Source organism: Cariama cristata, unplaced genomic scaffold (assembly GCF_000690535.1).
Source record: "Cariama cristata isolate BGI_N322 unplaced genomic scaffold, ASM69053v1 scaffold15575, whole genome shotgun sequence".
Classification (NCBI taxonomy): Eukaryota; Metazoa; Chordata; class Aves; order Cariamiformes; family Cariamidae; genus Cariama; species Cariama cristata.
The window spans coordinates 19779-37600 of NW_009618269.1; the positions used below are offsets into that span (position 1 = coordinate 19779).

The 17822-nt window shown below is 43.7% G+C and overlaps 1 protein-coding gene across 1 annotated transcript in view; it reads left to right on the plus strand.

Annotated features, from left to right (window-relative positions):
• ALOX5 (arachidonate 5-lipoxygenase) overlaps window positions 1-13359 on the plus strand; it is a gene marked incomplete at its 5' end in the record, with an annotated part of 26159 nt that extends 12800 nt beyond the window's left edge. Inside the window, 8 exons of the mRNA XM_009700796.1 lie at window positions 239-385; window positions 482-685; window positions 903-989; window positions 2708-2886; window positions 5578-5699; window positions 8213-8313; window positions 11522-11692; window positions 12956-13359. Of these exons, the coding sequence (XP_009699098.1) occupies window positions 239-385; window positions 482-685; window positions 903-989; window positions 2708-2886; window positions 5578-5699; window positions 8213-8313; window positions 11522-11692; window positions 12956-13135 (1191 nt within the window). The remainder of the gene's footprint in view (window positions 1-238; window positions 386-481; window positions 686-902; window positions 990-2707; window positions 2887-5577; window positions 5700-8212; window positions 8314-11521; window positions 11693-12955) is intronic.
• Window positions 13360-17822: the final 4463 nt, after the last annotated feature.

A 17822-nucleotide genomic window follows, 5' to 3' on the forward strand; every position in this document is an offset into this window, starting at 1 on the left:
GAAAGGCACACTATCAGACTCAGCAGACACAAGTTAGGTAGCTTGTGTAAAGGTGCTTGCTGTCTCAATGGCATCATCCATGAGCCACCATGAGCAAGACTGGGGCCAGTGGCCACTTGTAACCACACGGCACAAGCCAGCCTCTGGCCAAGACTTCCCAACATCTATTTTGAGCCTTGCTGCTTGCACTGTGTTAAAACACATCATGTGCTTTTTTTTTTTTTCCCCTCTCCTCCAGCAAGGAAACATTTTCATTGTGGACTACGAGCTGCTGGATGGTGTGGATGCCAATAAAACAGATCCATGCACAATACAGTACTTGGCTGCACCCATCTGTCTGCTGTATAAGAATCTGGAGAATAAAATTGTACCCATTGCAATCCAGGTAGGCTTACTGTCAGGGTCTTTAAATGGACATTGCTTGTTGTCTGATCTTAAACATGAATGACTTGGAGGTTCATATTCTTTTTATATCTTTCAGCTTGGTCAAAAGCCTGGGCCAGACAATCCCATATTCCTTCCTTCAGATGCTACATATGACTGGCTGCTAGCTAAAATTTGGGTTCGCTCATCTGATTTCCACATCCACCAAACAGTGACCCATCTCTTACGGACACACTTAGTCTCAGAGGTGTTCAGCATAGCTATGTTCCGGCAGCTGCCTGCTGTACATCCCCTCTTCAAGGTTTGTTCTTGCATCAAGGGATGTATGTGGGTCAGGGAGGTTACCACATTAGTTTGACAAACCAAAAGGAAGTCCTGGTGATAGCTCAGCTGAGACAGTTTGGCTGGCTGTCCTGCAAGGCAACGTACAGCTAAGCCACCAGGACATCCAAGACTTCGGTTGCTGTTGAATTCAGTCAGATAATTTGCCTTCTTTCGTTGTTTGTCCCATTTCACAGCTCTTGGTGCCACACATGCGGTTCACAATAGCCATCAATACCAAAGCCAGAGAACAGCTTATCTGTGAATGTGGCCTTTTTGACAAGGTAAGTTATCCCCTTTGCAAATCTTCATTATTCTTCATGGTTCCATATGCGTTTTTATCCTTTCACCATCATGTATTTCCTTGTTTCTTGACGTTTCTACTAAAGAGCAAACATAACTAATATCACCTGAGAAACAGGCACAGAGAACTGATGCCAGTTCAGAACTGGCCAATGTCAGTAGTGAGTCAGTAGCTCACTTACTCGTAGCTGATGTGGCTTTGGGGTATAAGTATAGGAGTGCAAGGTGGCATAATATGCACGTACATCCCTGCACATGTATGTGCACAGTTAAGTCCCAAATTTCTTTTAAATACTAAGTTATTCATCTTGGGACAGAGTGGTGAGCAAAAGAATTTGTGATTGCAAAAGGAAATTTCCATCACAGAAAGAGATGTAGATAAGATAGATTTCTAAGCCCACAAATAGCGAGTGTAGATTCTAGCCTGTCTTCTTGAATTGCCATAAACAGCAGATCTGCAGATCTGCTAGGATTAAAACTCAGCTTCGTCTGAGTCAGTGAAACATAGCCATACATCATGGACTGCAGTGCAACTCTCAGGTCAGATCTGAACATCTAAATCTGACTGCACTGGCATTCAACATGTACCCAGCTCTTCCTCCCTTGGCCCTCCGAGAAATGGCATGCTGCATCTAGGAACTGCAACGCAGCAGTCTCTGTGACAACATGCTAGCAGCAAATGGGAAGTTTGGGGAAGTTTCAGAAGTCCTTCCAAAGAGGGAGCTTTTGTTTCAAGTCAACTCTGTCTGCCTTACACCTCTGGCACCAGACCAAAAATAGCTTCCGTGCTCCAGAGTTTCTCACCCAAGGAGAAAAGAGAGGTTAAATCCAGGCACCTTCCTTGTCTTCTGTACTCCACTGCTGACTGTGGAGACCTAGCAGGCACTCCCATGGCTTTGAACAGAAGCATAATGCCCATACCCTGTGCATGTAGGAAGTGTGTGCTGGCTTAAGACCTGCCAGTAGGGATCCCGGAGTTCCACAATTTGTTGGTCCCAATGTAGATGAACAACCAGCCAGACGACAGTAAGTGTAAGCTGACTACTGCTACAACACTAGCATCATATGCTAGCAAAGCAACATTTGGGAGCTTTTGTGCAGTGATTATTTAAAGAGTTTTGCAGTGCTGTTTGTTGTGGACATGCTGTGTTTTCCAGATGTAATGTACATTGAAACCCTGACCAATCCTCATCAGTAGCCACCCAGCAGGATTGATCTCCTAACTTAAATTCCAGGGTAGCCAATGGTATCCTGCAACCCCAAACACTTTCTCTTAAATCACGGTGTAGTAGCAGTGGGTGGTTTAGCAAAAGCCCTGTTCTAACACACTCCTGGCTGCCTTCCCTCACATACATGCCGGTTCTGGACCATAGGACTGGCAGAAAGTGCTTTGAGTTCAATACTTGAATGTTGATGTGCTTTTATTACTGTATTCCATTGTAAGCAGGTGCTGTACCTACGGAGAAAATGTGGGTATTAACAGTGATTCATGGAAGAGTTGTGAAATCTGTGAAGTCAAAATGCACAGTTGCAGTAGACCTCTGCAGTTTGGTACTAGTTTGTGTGGAGATGTGGTTTCCTCCTTGAAAAACATATTCACCAGCATTTTGAATACCATTTCCTGAGAATTTGGAAGGCCAGTCTCAGCACAAAGTGAACACAATCTCTTACTGTTCCTGTCTTGCCATTCTTCCCGCAGGCAAATGCTACAGGTGGAGGAGGACATGTACAAATGGTGCAGAAAGCAATGAAGGATCTGACTTATAGTTCCCTCTGCTTCCCTGAGGAGATCAAAGCTAAAGGGATGGACAGCAAAGAGGATATCCCCTACTACTATTACCGTGATGATGGCATTAAAGTCTGGGAGGCTATAAAGAAGTAAGAGACCGTAGTTCTAGAAATGGCTAATAAAGTCACTGTCACAGAGGCCCGACTTCAATTTCTCTCTGCGCACTTTGCTCTTCATCACAGCCTTGTGAACAACACCTGGGCTGTTTAGTCATGTGGTGCCTTTTCCATCCAGCATATTGCATCTGAGGAAAAACATATAGTCAAGCACACACCCTTGAAAGTCTGTTAATTCCTGCTTTTTTCAACCCTGTTTTCTTGCATCCTGTATTTCAGAGGCCCCTTTATAAGTATGTACTCTTCTATAGGATTTCACAGAGTTTAGTCAGTTGGAATTTAGCCCTGCAAAGGGAATTTAATTAGCTTTTTTTTTCAGCTGTGCACAAACCAAGAGAGAACCCAGCTCTCTGAGCCAACCACATGAGCTCATCAAGGTTCTTGTAGAGTGGAAATGTAAACTTGGCTTGCATGAAAGTTGTGTTTTGAAACTCAATAAATTAGGCATTAACTGATTTGAGCAAAACCTTTCTTAAAAGACCTTAAAATTGCAAGGGCCAAGTTTTATCAGGAAAGGCAGCAATTCTGAGTCAGGAGTGGTACTGCAAATCTGCTCAGCCACACAAATATGGCTGCTTTTCAGATATGAAACACTGCCTCAGAACGGAATGATTCACATGTTTTTTATTCTACAATGGCATTTCATTTAACAAACAATGTATTTTTGCATGGCATAAGTTGCTTGCTAAATACGCAGCTATTTCTGGTCACATGGCTTTTGAAAACATGTTCATTAAAAATCACGTCTTTTTTGTACACAAAGTAGGGGGTTTATAGTGCAAGCATAATGTTTAAAGTGTTGTGTACATCTTTGTCTCCTGTGTTCTCTCTGTGTTTTGGCAAGGGGTTATCTTGCAATATTTCCTGCAATTGTTACTGCCCATTTGAGAGAAAAGGAAGTCATAACTTTTCTGTGGTTGTTTTCTTGATGTAGTCCATTTTTGTCCCTCTTCTCTTTCCTGTGCTTTCTTTGCTGACTGAGAGATGCCTTTTCAAATACCAGATAGTACTTGGTCAACTCAATTTAGTTTGACTGTTTGTCAATGTTAACCTAGCTGGAGGAAGATGTTACACTGCTGCAAACTTGGCTGAGAGATTCTTCGTAAGTGAATAATTTGGTTTATAAATGGCGTGGGCACTACCCTTTTAAGTGTGTGATATCCTGACCCACGAACCCACGGTCATACATGTGTCTAGTCACCATGAATCTCCTACACTCCACAGTGGTCTCAGTCTCCACTCTTGATGAAGTAACTTCTATCCCCAGCATTGCATCAGATGTGATAGATGGCCTAGACTTAAGAGAGCTGGTAAGGTTGTCCCTATAGAAACAATGAGACTTACATGGCAAATTTTTAAACCCTTTCTCTAATACTCAGCTTCTTATTTCAGATAGATATTCCAACTCAAAAGGCCTCATCCACACTTTCTGTACTAATTTATATTTGCACGGAAGGGGGTCTAAAATACTGCTGTATGCAAGAGAAGATTACCTTCTGTATGCATTTGGCACAGGTGCCAGGAGGCAGAGCTCATGCAGAGCAGCTTTATCTCTGCATGTTGCAGGATTTTTCTTCTCCTTTGGCTTCCTCTGGAAGCCAAAATTACTTAAACAACTGCATAAACAACAAGAGTTTATCTGCCTCAATAACAACTCTTGTCTTGGTTGGCTAATAGAAACCACATTGACAGATTTGTAAAGGTCTCCAAATTGCAATAAATTTATAGCTTGTTAGGGGAGAAATCTGTATTGGGTAATGATTCTTAATCCCATCAGTCAGCTTCTACACTCAAATATTTCACCCTGTGGGTTGTCAAAGTATTTACCAAGAGATTATAGGTACCTGCAGAGCTAACAGTATATCTCAGCATAGCTCAGTTAACCAGTCATTCAGTCATGAAATGCAAGTCTTCAGGAAATCAGACTTGCCTATTTTTAGTGCTTTCAGAACTATTTCTGTTATTTTAGTCTTTTAAGAGCCTTTCTGAGGTGAGTTAGCCTGGGAAGTTTTTATAGAAAGAGGGATTTTGAGAAGAGGAACTGAACAGAGAGGAGGTGTCTGCTGTATGCAGTGGGTGTAGGAAAAAGCTCTAGATCTTTTCTCCCCAAAAGAAGTTTCTTGGGCCACCCCTGCTTTCGAGTGTGCCACTTGGGTTTTAAGAAAAGGATGTCTGGTAGGAGGGGATGAACTATTTGAATGGTAGCCAGGAGCAGCTTTGGAGTATCCCACATACAGGGCATAGTGCTGGTATCACACTTTGGGAACCCCTGTTCCCAGTGTGAGAGCCATGTGGGTATGCCAGAAGGAGTCTGTATTAAGTGAAGAAAAGGATGTAGATGCAATGACAGAGGTTTAGGCAGAATCAAAGCTTCAAGTAATAGAATAAAGTGCACAGGACTGTTCAGAGGATGCAGTGTGGTCCAGCATCTTTTTGTTGGGGGACAAAAGTGATGCTGCAGTCAGAAATGAGTTAAAGTTGCCTCTGTGCATTCCCACTCCTTGTGGGAAGGAGGTAGGAGAGTGTTGAGACCTGTTCTTGCCCTTCTCTCTTTCCCCGTGCAGCATCTGCCTCCTCTGCAAGGTCAGTAGAAGGTCTTTAGGGAATGGCAGGCTTGCTTTCTCCTTTTGATTTCGTCTTGTTCATTTGTTCGTGTGTCTGCAGTTTTGCAGAGGATGTGATCCACATCTACTATGAGAGTGATGAGGTGGTGTGTGAGGATGTGGAGCTCCAGGCCTTCGTCAAAGACATTTACGTCTACGGGATGAGGGGTGTGAAGGCCTCAGGTAAGGTATGATAGCCCAACCAGGTCTGCAGCTTGTCAAGTCCCTGCTGACAGCAATGCTGCATGCACAGCATGCCTTGAACTGTTGGAGACTCTCTCCCTTCTTGGCCCAAAGATGCTCAGTTTTATGGATGGTCTCATCCATACCTCCCTCCAGACCCTACCTCCCTCAGGAGACAGGTCCTTCCTTTGCCACAGATTGTCACCATGAGCTTAGGCAGGTCATGTAATCTCTCTGTACACTGGGGTTTGGTCCTTTGATCTTGTCTGCTCGTGCTTTAAGCATTAGGGTAGGGGCTGTCTGTATGTACTGTTGGAACCACCAGGCAGACTGATAGAAATCACAAGGAGCAGTGAGACCCCCTTGAATCCTCTCCTCCAAACCTTGAACCAAACAAGAACTTTGCATTTGTTCAGCATCTGTGTCATTGTTGAGCTGTTCTGCTCCCTTCAAGAGAAGATACTCATAATTCTTTCCAAGAAATATTTTCCTTTGCTTTGTCTCCTAACACTGCCTCTCATTTCTTGCAAATCATTACTTGGCTGTGGGAGCTCTCACCCATAACACGACTCTATTCTCCTACCTGAGTTAACACTCTCCTGCCTTTCCCTAAACATGTTTTTTCTTCCACTCAGATTTTGTCTAAGCAGGTTTCCAGGAATTTATACAGGTGGGTGGGAATTTTTCATACTGTCCTGGCTTATTTACATGTGGAAACACGTATTGGCTGGTGATCTGGGGCAGATGGCTTTGGCATTGCATGCATACATGTTTGTGTGTGAGACCTCCAGGCAAAACTGTGATGTTTCCACTCACTACAAGTATGCAGTGGTGTATAACAGCCTCCTGGGCTCTACCTGCCTGGAGAAGCAAAGGACTGGGGGACACCTAGTTACTATCATTTTTGTTTGTGTAGTTGTCTCTTAGGAAAAGCTTACAAATGGCCTGCTAGCAGGAACTTCATGCTTGACCTAAGTATTTTGATATGGGACAAGTACTGAACCTTTCCAGGGCTACAGCTGGGGTGGGATGCTACAAGCACCACTGGTGGCAGGACTGCCGGTACAGGTGGGAAACCTGCCAGGCCTGAAGCATCCCTGTCTGCACTGCTGCCACTCCAAGGGCTGGGGCAGAGAGCAGGGAGACTTGGCTAGGTCTGTAAAGAATGGAAGGAGGACAATTGAGGGAGGCTGTTGCGCCCAGGGTTCCTCCTCCAGTCTCCATTCCTGTCCTTGGAGGGCTACTCTGACTGGGAGCATGCCAAACCCCTTTAAAGATCAGCACAGTGTGCTTAGGATAGCAGGACACAGGAGGGGATGGTGCATGCGGCTACATGAACTGCAGTCACAGCACTGAGCTGCGCTGCACATGTTCCTTAAGCCACATCTGAAAATGAGATGTATGCTGCTTCAGCTGCCAAATTAGCACAGCTTACAACAGCAACCTACAGTAGCCACCTGTGCATGCACTTACAGCAAATGCAAAGTAAAGCCACTTAGCATAATTCGTTGAATTTCACTGCAGAATGTGCCACAGACCACCAGCACATATCATATCCAGGCAGTTCAGGTGGTCCTCTTTGGGCTTGGTGGCTGGCCAGAGTTACCATGTGCCTCTTCCCCCTCTCAAGTTGAGTTCACATCTGCATCAGGTTGGTGGTGGAGATGTGAAGCAGCTGGCACAGGCAGCCTGAGCAGAGGCAGCTTGCCTCAGGGTGCTGACAGATCTCTAGGTATCCTGGGACCTGTGGTCACATTGGACTGGGAGTACAGCATAGGACTGTGATGTAGTGGGGGTAGGAGAGATACAGGCTTGGGGGTGCTTTGATAGCAAAATATTTCCCTAGTCCTTCACTATTCTTTTCTTTCTTTGTATAGCTCCATTTGATTATTCCCCTTCAAAGACAGCTTGAGGCAACTATTTCTGTCCTCATTCTGTTGCTTCTCTTTCAGAATTTCTCATTTCCTCACTTCCTGTTTCAGTAAATAAGCTCTCCTGCACTCTTTCTCTCAGTGCACTTGATCTCTGAGCCTCAGACCTTTATAAATACAAGCACATGGGCATTTGCTCCTCAGTATGAACCTTCACTGCTTGCACTGCAGACTGAAGAAAAAGGGAGCATCTGAGGCCCTTGCCCTGTGGACTTTCTGGGTTCCTTGCTGGAAGTTGCAGGGTAGTTAGGTGAGAGGATAGGGATACAGTGTTTTTTAAATGTGTAACTATACTTTGCCTTTCCCTTAAGGAATGCCACATGCTTTGCAAGCAGTGGTGATGCCTCACAAACCTCTATGAGGTAAGGCAGGATCACTCTGTTTTTACAGCCAGCCAGCCAAGAGACAGAGAGGTTGAGGAGCTCCTGTTAGACCACACAGCAAGATTCACAAAGAGAATGCCCTGCTCTTCAGGGACTGCTGCATGGTCCTCTAACTCATGCCTTTTGAGTAGCTAATTACTACTGGGTAACTGGGTTACTTCATAGCTGGATTACTTAAGCTTTTCTTCTTCCTCATTAGGGTTTCCTAAGATGATCAGGACACGAGAGAAGCTAGCAGAATATCTCACAGTAATAATATTCACCACATCGGCCCAGCATGCAGCTGTGAATTTTGGTCAGGTAGGAATTTCTGGGAAGATTGTTCTTCTTTCTGGGCTGGGAGGTGCACCTGCTAGGGCAAGGTCTGAGAAATGTTTTTTAGTAGATGTACAGACATTACATTACTCTTTCTGGTCGAAATAACTACAGAGCCATCTGCAAATACCCATGAAGCCTGTGGAAACTGAAGTATTTTGGAAGCTGAGAAAGGCATTTTGAGTCTTAAATATTATCAAAGCTCAAATTTAGGGGTTCTAACTTGTATATTTTAGTTTTAATGATTTTATTATGGGGAACAATTTTTTTTTTAAGCATTGAAATGGGTTGCCAAGACCCCTTTCAGAAATGCTGAAGGGTTCAGGTGCATAGTCTGCTTTCCAGACACCACCTGAACTGCCTGGATATGATATGTGCTGGTGGTCTGTGGCACATTCTGCAGTGAAATTCAACGAATTATGCTAAGTGGCTTTACTTTGCATTTGCTGTAAGTGCATGCACAGGTGGCTACTGTAGGTTGCTGTTGTAAGCTGTGCTAATTTGGCAGCTGAAGCAGCATACATCTCATTTTCAGATGTGGCTTAAGGAACATGTGCAGCGCAGCTCAGTGCTGTGACTGCAGTTCATGTAGCCGCATGTGCCATCTGTCTTTGAGTTGGTGCAGTTGACTGTTTCCAACAGCTCAGTCCCAGGAGTACAGAGATCTAGCTGGCCTAATGGAGCATTTACCAAGGGTCCTGAGTTAACTAGTTGAAAACTGCCTTGCATGTCTGCAGGACCTCCACTTCTATTTTCTACAGCAGCACAGACAAGCCTCTGTAAGGTAAAGTCTGATTGAAGTCAGTGGGACAGGAGTCCAGATCTTCAATGATATCTAGATACTTAACTCCAACTGACATACATAGAAATTTGAAGCAGTACACCTGTGAGGATCTAGGCTTTGGTCATGTATGGTGAAGTTTTAAAAAGCACCAATGTGCTTAATATTCCCAATGTATGGAAAAGGCATTGCTGCTCATTTCTAGAGTTAGCGAGCCAACTGGCAATTTTCAGCTTCCTCTATGATGTTTATTGTGTCACATACTGATAGCCTGTGTTATCCCTGCCTGCCTTTACTGATATATATCTATCCTGAAACTACAGTAACAGCCTGCCTTTCAAATGCTGTTTCTTCCAACATCAAGGCATTTTGGAAAGCAGACTTCACAGCCAGAAGTAAATCTCTTTGTCAGTCTGTATTGCACAGAGCTTTTTCACTGAGTGAGTGGTCAGTCACTTGAACAGGCTCCCCAGGGAATCACAGAATCATAGAATAATTATGGTTGTTAGAGACCTCAAAGATCATCAAGTCCAACTGTACACCCAATGCCACCATGCCTGCTAAACCCACTAAACCATGTCTCAACCGCCACATCTAAACGTTTTTTGAACACCTCCAGGGATGGTGACTCCACCACCTCCCTGGGGAGCCTGTTCCAATGCCTAACTCTTACAGTAAAGAAGTTCTTCCTAATGCCCAACCTGAACCTCCCCTGGCACAACTTGAGACCGTTTCCTCTTATCCTGTCGGTAGTTACTGGGGAGAAGAGACCAACCCCCACCTCACTACAACCTCCTTTCAGGTAGTTGTAGAGGGCGATAAGGTCTCCCCTCAGCCTCCGTTTCTCCAGACTAAACAACCCCAGCTCCCTGAGCCTCTCCTTGTAAGACTTTTTCTCCAGGCCCTTCATCAACTTTGTTGCTCTTCTCTGGACACGCTTTAGCAGCTCGATGTCCTTCTTGTAGTGAGGGCCCCAAAACTGAACACAGTATTCAAGGTGCAGCCTCACCAGTGCCGAGTACAAAGGGATGAAGTGGTCACAGTGCCAAGCCCATCAGAGTTCAAGGAGGATCTGGATGATGCTCTTAGCCATATGGTTTAGTTTTAGGTAGCCCTGTGAGGAACAGGGAGTTGGACTCGATGATCCTTATGGGTGCCTTCCAACTTGACATATTCTATGATTCTGTGAGCTTTTTTCTGGGATATGTTCTGGCTTCAGGCATGGATGATCTCAGAGATAAGCAGGGAGACCATCTTTCCTATGGTGATTATTCCCAAACATATCCCACATCACTCTCCATGTTGACCCTTCTGTCCACCCCTGCAGCTCAGGAGCCCTGGATCAGGTCTAGAGCCAGGTGTCAAATGAACCCATATTATTCCTGTGTCACATTCATGACCAGGGACTTCTGTGACTATTCACTCCTACCCTGTCATTAGAAGTGATTGAGATGTCTCCCAACCTCCACCTCAGGAAATTCTGTCTGTTCAAGTACCACTGAGAAACCATCTCTTAATATTGCCCAGGCTGTTAGGGTTTAGCAGAGAGCCTTCAGAGAATCAGAGGGACAATTTGGCATTCAGAGGATATTCAGCCCATCAGCAAAAGAGTCTTCAGCCATGGGAAAAAATGGCAGAGAGAGAGGTCTGAGGGTAGGAGGAGATGGCTATGCATTGGAGAGCACAGTGTAAGCATGGCACACAGCTGAAATGGGACTTTCCCTCAGGCAGGTCAGGGATATGTATGAAGGTAATGAAAGAGTGGTTGGAAAAGAAAGATTTATGGTAAGGGCAACATCTCAGATGGTGGCAAAACTCAAGGTCATATCCGAGGCAAAATGAGACATCACCATCCCACAATATTGAAGCAGGCCAGAAATGATTCTGAGTTCCCAGTCTGGCACTCACCATGGCCACATCCACATGCCGTATTCCATGATGCACTAGCATCCTTTGCCTCTCTTACTGCCTGACCACAGTACTGTAGACACGTTCTTAGAGCAAATTTTGCAGAAAAGAGCAACTGGAGAAAAGGAGATTTTATCAATTATAGGTTTTTATCAGAGGTCACCTCAGATTATCAGAAGAGATCTTTGTTTAATGAAATAGCTACGTCCTTAGCCTGGCTGGTGAATCTGGGCTGTGTGGCACATGCCTGTGGTTAGCAGAATAACTACTCCCATTTAGACAAACCAACTCTTTCCTTTGTGAGATCCTGAGAAAGACAGTAGGGACTTCTTTGTATCCTTTAGTTCTTCTCTAGTGTATCTCTCTGTCCTTTAGTTAGTATCTTCTCTTTCTGAGAGGTTCATATTACAGAAGCAAACTCCCTGGTGTCAAGACTCCTTATTTTCTTTGCAGTGGTCCTAAATACTGTAGTTTTCTACTGTGCTCTCTTGCTTTGTTGTGCAGTATGACTGGTGTTCCTGGATTCCCAATGCCCCACCAACAATGCGCTGCCCTCCTCCGACAGAAAAGGGGACAGTCACCATCGAGCAAATTGTCGATAGTCTGCCGGACAGGGGACGTTCTTGTTGGCATCTTGGAGCTGTCTGGGCCTTGAGCCAATTCCAGGACAATGAAGTAAGTCAACCTCCCTTCTCTAGGTGGTGGAGATGTAGGTGAGACCACAAGGGCCATGATAAGACGACATGGACTCGTGAGATTGTAGTGCTGCTCCGTGCTTGACTTGACCATATTTGCCTTTCTGTGGAGATGTATCAGTGGTGTGGGTTTGCCCTTGTTCTGCCAGATGAAAACCAGCTCTGACTGAGAAGTCATATTTTCACTCTAAGGCTATGTTTCAGCCACAATGAATGTCTCTAAACTCATTCATGGCATTGCTGAGTAAGGATGCTGGTGTGGGAGGAAGGGGGACTGCAGAGGCACAACAGTTTTCTCCACTCCTTGCCCCAGCAGAGCTGGTGGAGAAGCTACAGCACCCCTATGTCTCCATTTCCTGTCCCTTTGGAAAATCTGCCCCAGTGCCACATGCACTACAGCTGTGGCTTGTGCCTGGCTGGTGTGGAGTGCAAACAAAACAAGCCTACAGGAGGTTTTGTAAGCATGGTCTATAGCCATTTTCCTCAAGTAAAATGAGGTTGTAGGTACTTGGTTGTCTCACCCGAGGTCTGTGTCTGGAGGATGTGTTTTGAAATCCTTAAATAGAAGATGAAAGACAGAGGGTACTTCAAATTAAGTTTCTCTTTAAGAAGAAAGCAGATTTCAGCTGAGAAGCTAGTAGTATGGGTAGTGTCATGGGAAATAGTTGCCTAAAGCAGGTAATATGCCAATATGCATATTGGCAATGTGGTATTCAGGGCATCCTTAGAGTTCAAGCTGACTAAAGCAACTGTCAGGTCGAACTTTGAAGGACAGTTTTAATTCAACAGAAACTTCCACTGTCACTGAAAGAAGCAATTGTCTTCCTTTTTCATCCCTGGCTGTTCAGTCCCCTCCCATGCTGTCCTTTTCTTTAGCAGCACAAATGTTTGAGTGGCTACACAGTGATCTGGCTTAGGAAGCTGATCTGACTGACCACTAGCCTGAATAAAAGTGCTTATTTTTCAGTGGATCCGCTCCCTTCAGGTGGAGGAGGTGCCACATAGACACCTGAACCAGCACTACAGAAAGATGCAGGCATGGAAAGAAGCAGCCAGTGGGGGAGGGAGGATGGCACAGCATCTTTCATTGGCAGTGCCAATGTAGGCTAGCTTAAATATTGATAGTACTATTTTAATAGTAGCATTTGTGAGGCTCTGGGTTATGTTCTGCTGGATGACATAATGTTGAAACAGGTTAGCCTTTGCTTTCTCAGAGCATGATTTCTTCATGTTTTTCAATCAGCTCTTTCTGGGCATGTACCCAGATGAACACTTCGTGGAGAAGCCAGTGAAAGAGGCTATGGCAAAATTCCGCAAGAATCTGGATGAGATTGTCAACGCCATCACCGAGCGCAACAAGAATAAGAAGCTTCCCTACTACTACCTTTCTCCAGATCGCATTCCCAATAGCGTTGCTGTTTAAGCAGATACCCAAGAGAGTTTGGAGGCATGTAAAGCTAATGATGCTTTCCTGTTACATATACTTTTTCCAATGAACTTTCAGAAACTGATAAAATAAGAAATCCACCCTCTGCATCAGAGCTGACCCATAGTCTGTTTGGACTTTCAAAACAAATTTGGTTATGACTGATCTTGCAGACAAAGTCTAGTTGACAACCTTCTAGGTTAAATTTGTTACAAGTTTATTTTTCCAAGATTTTAAAATTAATCTTCGAATCAATATCCATGTTTCTATTAGCTTTCACTCTCCTGGTCAAAATAATATAATCACAAATTCACTTATCTTATTCAATGAAAATAGTATCACGAGCAATAAGCAAGTCACATCTTTAAAATCCTTCTTATTTTTAATAGATGACACTGGTGACATAAAAATTTAATCTTTAAAGTTTATACATTGCTTTTAATCTGATTAAAATAGATGTTAAATATTTTCATTACAACTGTGAATGTCCTAATCAGGATGAGGGTAGAAGCAGGACATTTTCTTAACATAGCTGATTGGTTTTTATCACTTTCTTACCGAGTTCATGTGAAATGAGATAGCCTGATTCATAGGAGTTGAAAATTTTGCATCTACATAAACCTATATATTTTCTACATAAAACTAAGAAGGTTTGTTTCAGGCTCTACCGGCAGAGTTTGATGTCATTCATACCTATAGACAAATGTTTTGCTTAGCACAATGGCAACAAATACAGACCTTACAGTGCTTATAATCGATTTCTGTTTCATTGCTGAGGCTGCTGGTTTTTGTGGATAGTTTTTTCTGTTTTGTGGGTGATGAAGAGGCTATTTTGTATAATGATAAAAGTTGTGAAGAAGGGTGAATTGGCAACTTCTAAGAGGAATCTTTAGATTTGGCCAATTAAGCATAATTGGCATGTTCCACCTTAGTTAGAAACAACTGAGTTTTGTCTGGTTTTTTTAGAGGTGATTAGGTTCAAGTACTTGGGCTTTGCTTAAAGTTGAGAGAGTCACTGAGAAAATGAAAGCAAAAATGAGGTTTGGGAAATTTAAGAGTTGTAGTTTTGTTAACAATCTTGGTTTATTTTCCCCAAGATTTATTCCTTGTACTAGCTTCACCAGCCTGCAGTGTGCTTTCTGAATAGATAAGAAAGCTTCTTGTGCTAATAAAACAAAACTGAACAAGAACATCTAGCTTTTATTTCTTAAAACAATATCTAATGCTGTATGTCTTGAAAACTTTGTAGGAACAAGCACAATGTGCTGTGTAGAGAAATGAAGCTCCTGCACCTTGAGGAAATATAGATATTTCTATCATTCATGTGTGATTTGAAAAAGAATACTACTAAAATATATGTCCTTTCTGTTTCATATGAAACACAAGCATGGAAAATTATTTTAGACTCTTTACAGCGGACTGATTCCCTTTTTCTCCCCCCCAGCTAAAGAGTTTCAGCAAAAATGTGGAAGGTAAGACCACATCCTGTTATTGAGGAAGTACATTTAAGACTTGTGTGTCTTCCTTTTACTGCAACCCATGAGAAGTGATGACTGTAGGAGCTGAGACATGCAATTGGGTTGCAGCACTGGAATACAACCAGGGGATCAGAGACTATTACATAAGCCACCAAAAAAAAAAAAAAAAAAAAAAAAAGGTGCAACTTAAATACAAAAGGTAAAAATTGCAACAAGCTGATGCAATATATCCAACATGCCAGCTCTAACTCTTGTCTTTCCCCTGTGTACAGTGAATGTCCTCTTGCCTCATCTTTCATATAATAATTATCTGCATAGTCAAGTATCTGTCTATAAAACAAAATATGGGAAGAGTGGCTGATGACCGTTCTCTTGCATCTGTTTTGTCTGCTGTAGCCTGTGGAACTGGGATACAAGTAGGGTTGATGTGAGGTTTGCGGAACTGACTGCTGCTTTGAAGGCCAGTATTAGCAGTCTGATTCAACTGCAGGAGAGGCTGTAGAAAGAGGTAAGGAGGTTAAAAGTAACACTGGCACCACAAAGGAAGCAAATACATGCAAATAGTAAAGTGCTTGTATTTCCAGGGGATCTGGTACACATGTTGTTGTCACACTCCCTGCTCACTTTTCAATCGGTCACCATCCACCAGAAAGTCATCTTCCTGTGCATGGGCCATGGGTTCCTCCCCTACATCTTTAGTGATGACTTGCACAGAGGTATCTCCTAAGTCATGATACTAAGGTACAGTGTCCGCTTGCAGGATCACTCCTAAGTGGAAATTAAAGAATTAGCTCTCTCTGAAGTGGGTCATGCACTCACTCAGCTTTGTGACAGATATTAGTTTGATGTGCATTGTCCCATGCCTAACAGGTTTTAACAGCCAATAGCATGTGTCTTGGCTGGATGGCTGTTGCTGCTGGCCAGTCCAAGGGAATTTAGCTTGTTTCTTCAACTTGAGCTTCCTTGCTGTCTTTTTCAATTGCAGTGATTCTCAATCAGCTGGAAGATTAAACTGGGAGATGTCCCCTTCAGAAAGTCGTGTCAGTAACTCAGGAGGCTCTGGCATCTCAGCCCTTCCTCTTGGTGTCTGCTCGCGGGAGAGGACACTCCAACTGTAAAACACCATTAGTGCTAGCGAGAAATGAACTGGGAAGGGTTGTCCTAAAGGACTGTCACAAATAGGGGAGAACCTAATGTTTTCTCCTCAAGCAGATTTAAAAAAAAAAATCTCCTTAAGGAGAAAAGGAGGCCTTGAGATGGAGAGAGACTATCAACGAGGGGACAGGGCAGGCATTTCCCTGCTGAAGTCTCTGACTCTTTGGGTTCATCAGTAACAGTGAGGATTTAGCCTTCTGCAGCCAGCCCAGTTCTCATCACTGACCTCCCATGCTTTCCTATTTTTGCAGGGTGAGTTTGACCCCTGTAATCTTCTCCTTTTGGGACATTCCCTTTCCCAACCTCAAAACTTCCCTTGCAATAATATTGTGATTCTCACTGCCTCTGGAAACAAAGCACACATACTTCACAGTCATCCCATATGAAGTAAGCTACCCTTTTTTTTTTCAGTCAATTCCCATTTTACAGGTGGGGAAATAGAACAAAAGCAATGAAATCCAGCAAATCAGCTCTGACTGGAGGTGTCTACTTTATAGAAAGATTGTGAAAAAGTTGTTTACCTGCAGCATGCTAATTTTAGCCTTCCAGAGAGCAGACAACATTTTCAGGCTTGGCCACTCAGAATTATTTGCTCTGTTGCATGTAGGGCAGAACATGGAATAGATGCCAGAAGACCTGTTTCTAACTAGCAAGTTTTAATCAGCAACTGTCTTTTCCTGCCACAGGAGCAGCTACATGGTATCTAGGAAGTAATTGCACACACTGAGATGGTAGCGCAAAGTGCTTAGTTTGCTTTATCTGTACTGTAAACAGGAATAAATATTGCACAATTAGACATGACTGTTAAGTTTAGAGGTTAACTGAGTCATGGGTTTTTATGGCCAGAAGATGTGGCTATGATTGCTTAGACTGATCTCAGCGTAACACAGGTCTCTCAATTTCCCTGAAGCATTTCCCTCCAGGTTCAATACAGGGGTGCTTGACCTAGGAAACTATCTTCTGTGAAAACATCCACTCATGATTTACCGAAATATATGGTTCACTCTGGTGCTTGAGTCACTTGTCTCACTGGTGAATCCCTGTTGCTGTGAAAGACATGTGGTGTGTTTCTAGTTCTGCATGCATTCAGTTTTTGCTTCTTGCAACAGACAGCTTCGTGCAGTAGCAGTGACTGAAGATCCTTCTCTGACCAGTTCCCTGCTACATCCTTCCCCTTTCTTTTGGTAAACTGAATAGATTAATTTCCTGGGACTTTCTTTAAATCTCTTATCTATTACCACTGTGTGGACAGCATGTGGTCTGTTGGCAACGACCATGATTCAATGGCTGTTTCAGTCATTATTTCATAGGCTGCATTTCCTCCTGCTTGCAACTATATGTCTGCAATTTGTCCATAGATTTAGGTCTCTGACATGTAAAAACAAAACAAGTTGTTTGCTTTCAACCAGCAGCTCAAGAGATGCAGGCTGGATGCAGATCTCAGTGTCCCAGCCTTATTAGTTCCAGTTACTGCAGGACACTGGTGTGTTTCTGTGGTTTACCAGCAATCTCTTAATTGCACCAGCTTTGGCATTCAAATTCAACTGCTGTTGCCTCCCCAAGTCTGTGATCTCCATGAAACAGATAGGTGGTAGGAACCAAGTTCAAGCATTACAGCTGACACAAGCAGTGGCCTCGGCAGAGGGCCTGGGGAAGTAGGATGGGCACATCAAGGAAGCCTTGTCTTCAGGATCCTGCTGGGGCAGAGACACAGGCACTCACGCAGGTGCTGCTGTCACTGGTGCAGCCAGCGCACAGGGGAAGGGAGGGACGGGCTGCTCACTGGCTTGTCTTTATTCACATACACGCAGGTACCTGTATACAGGGATATAAATATACCTTAAGGACACAGGCAGGTGACATGACTGGAAGTGCAGAGTAATGTAGTAAACCGTCTCAGACACAAGAGGAGCTCCAGGTGGGCAAGAAGTTGTCACCTGCATTTGAGTTTTGGCTGGAGAGCAGAGTCTAAAAGGCTTAATAAAAGGTTAACCAGGCCTTTTCATGACTGTGAGAAATTACTGCCATCTTGAAAGGAGGTGTCTATTGTG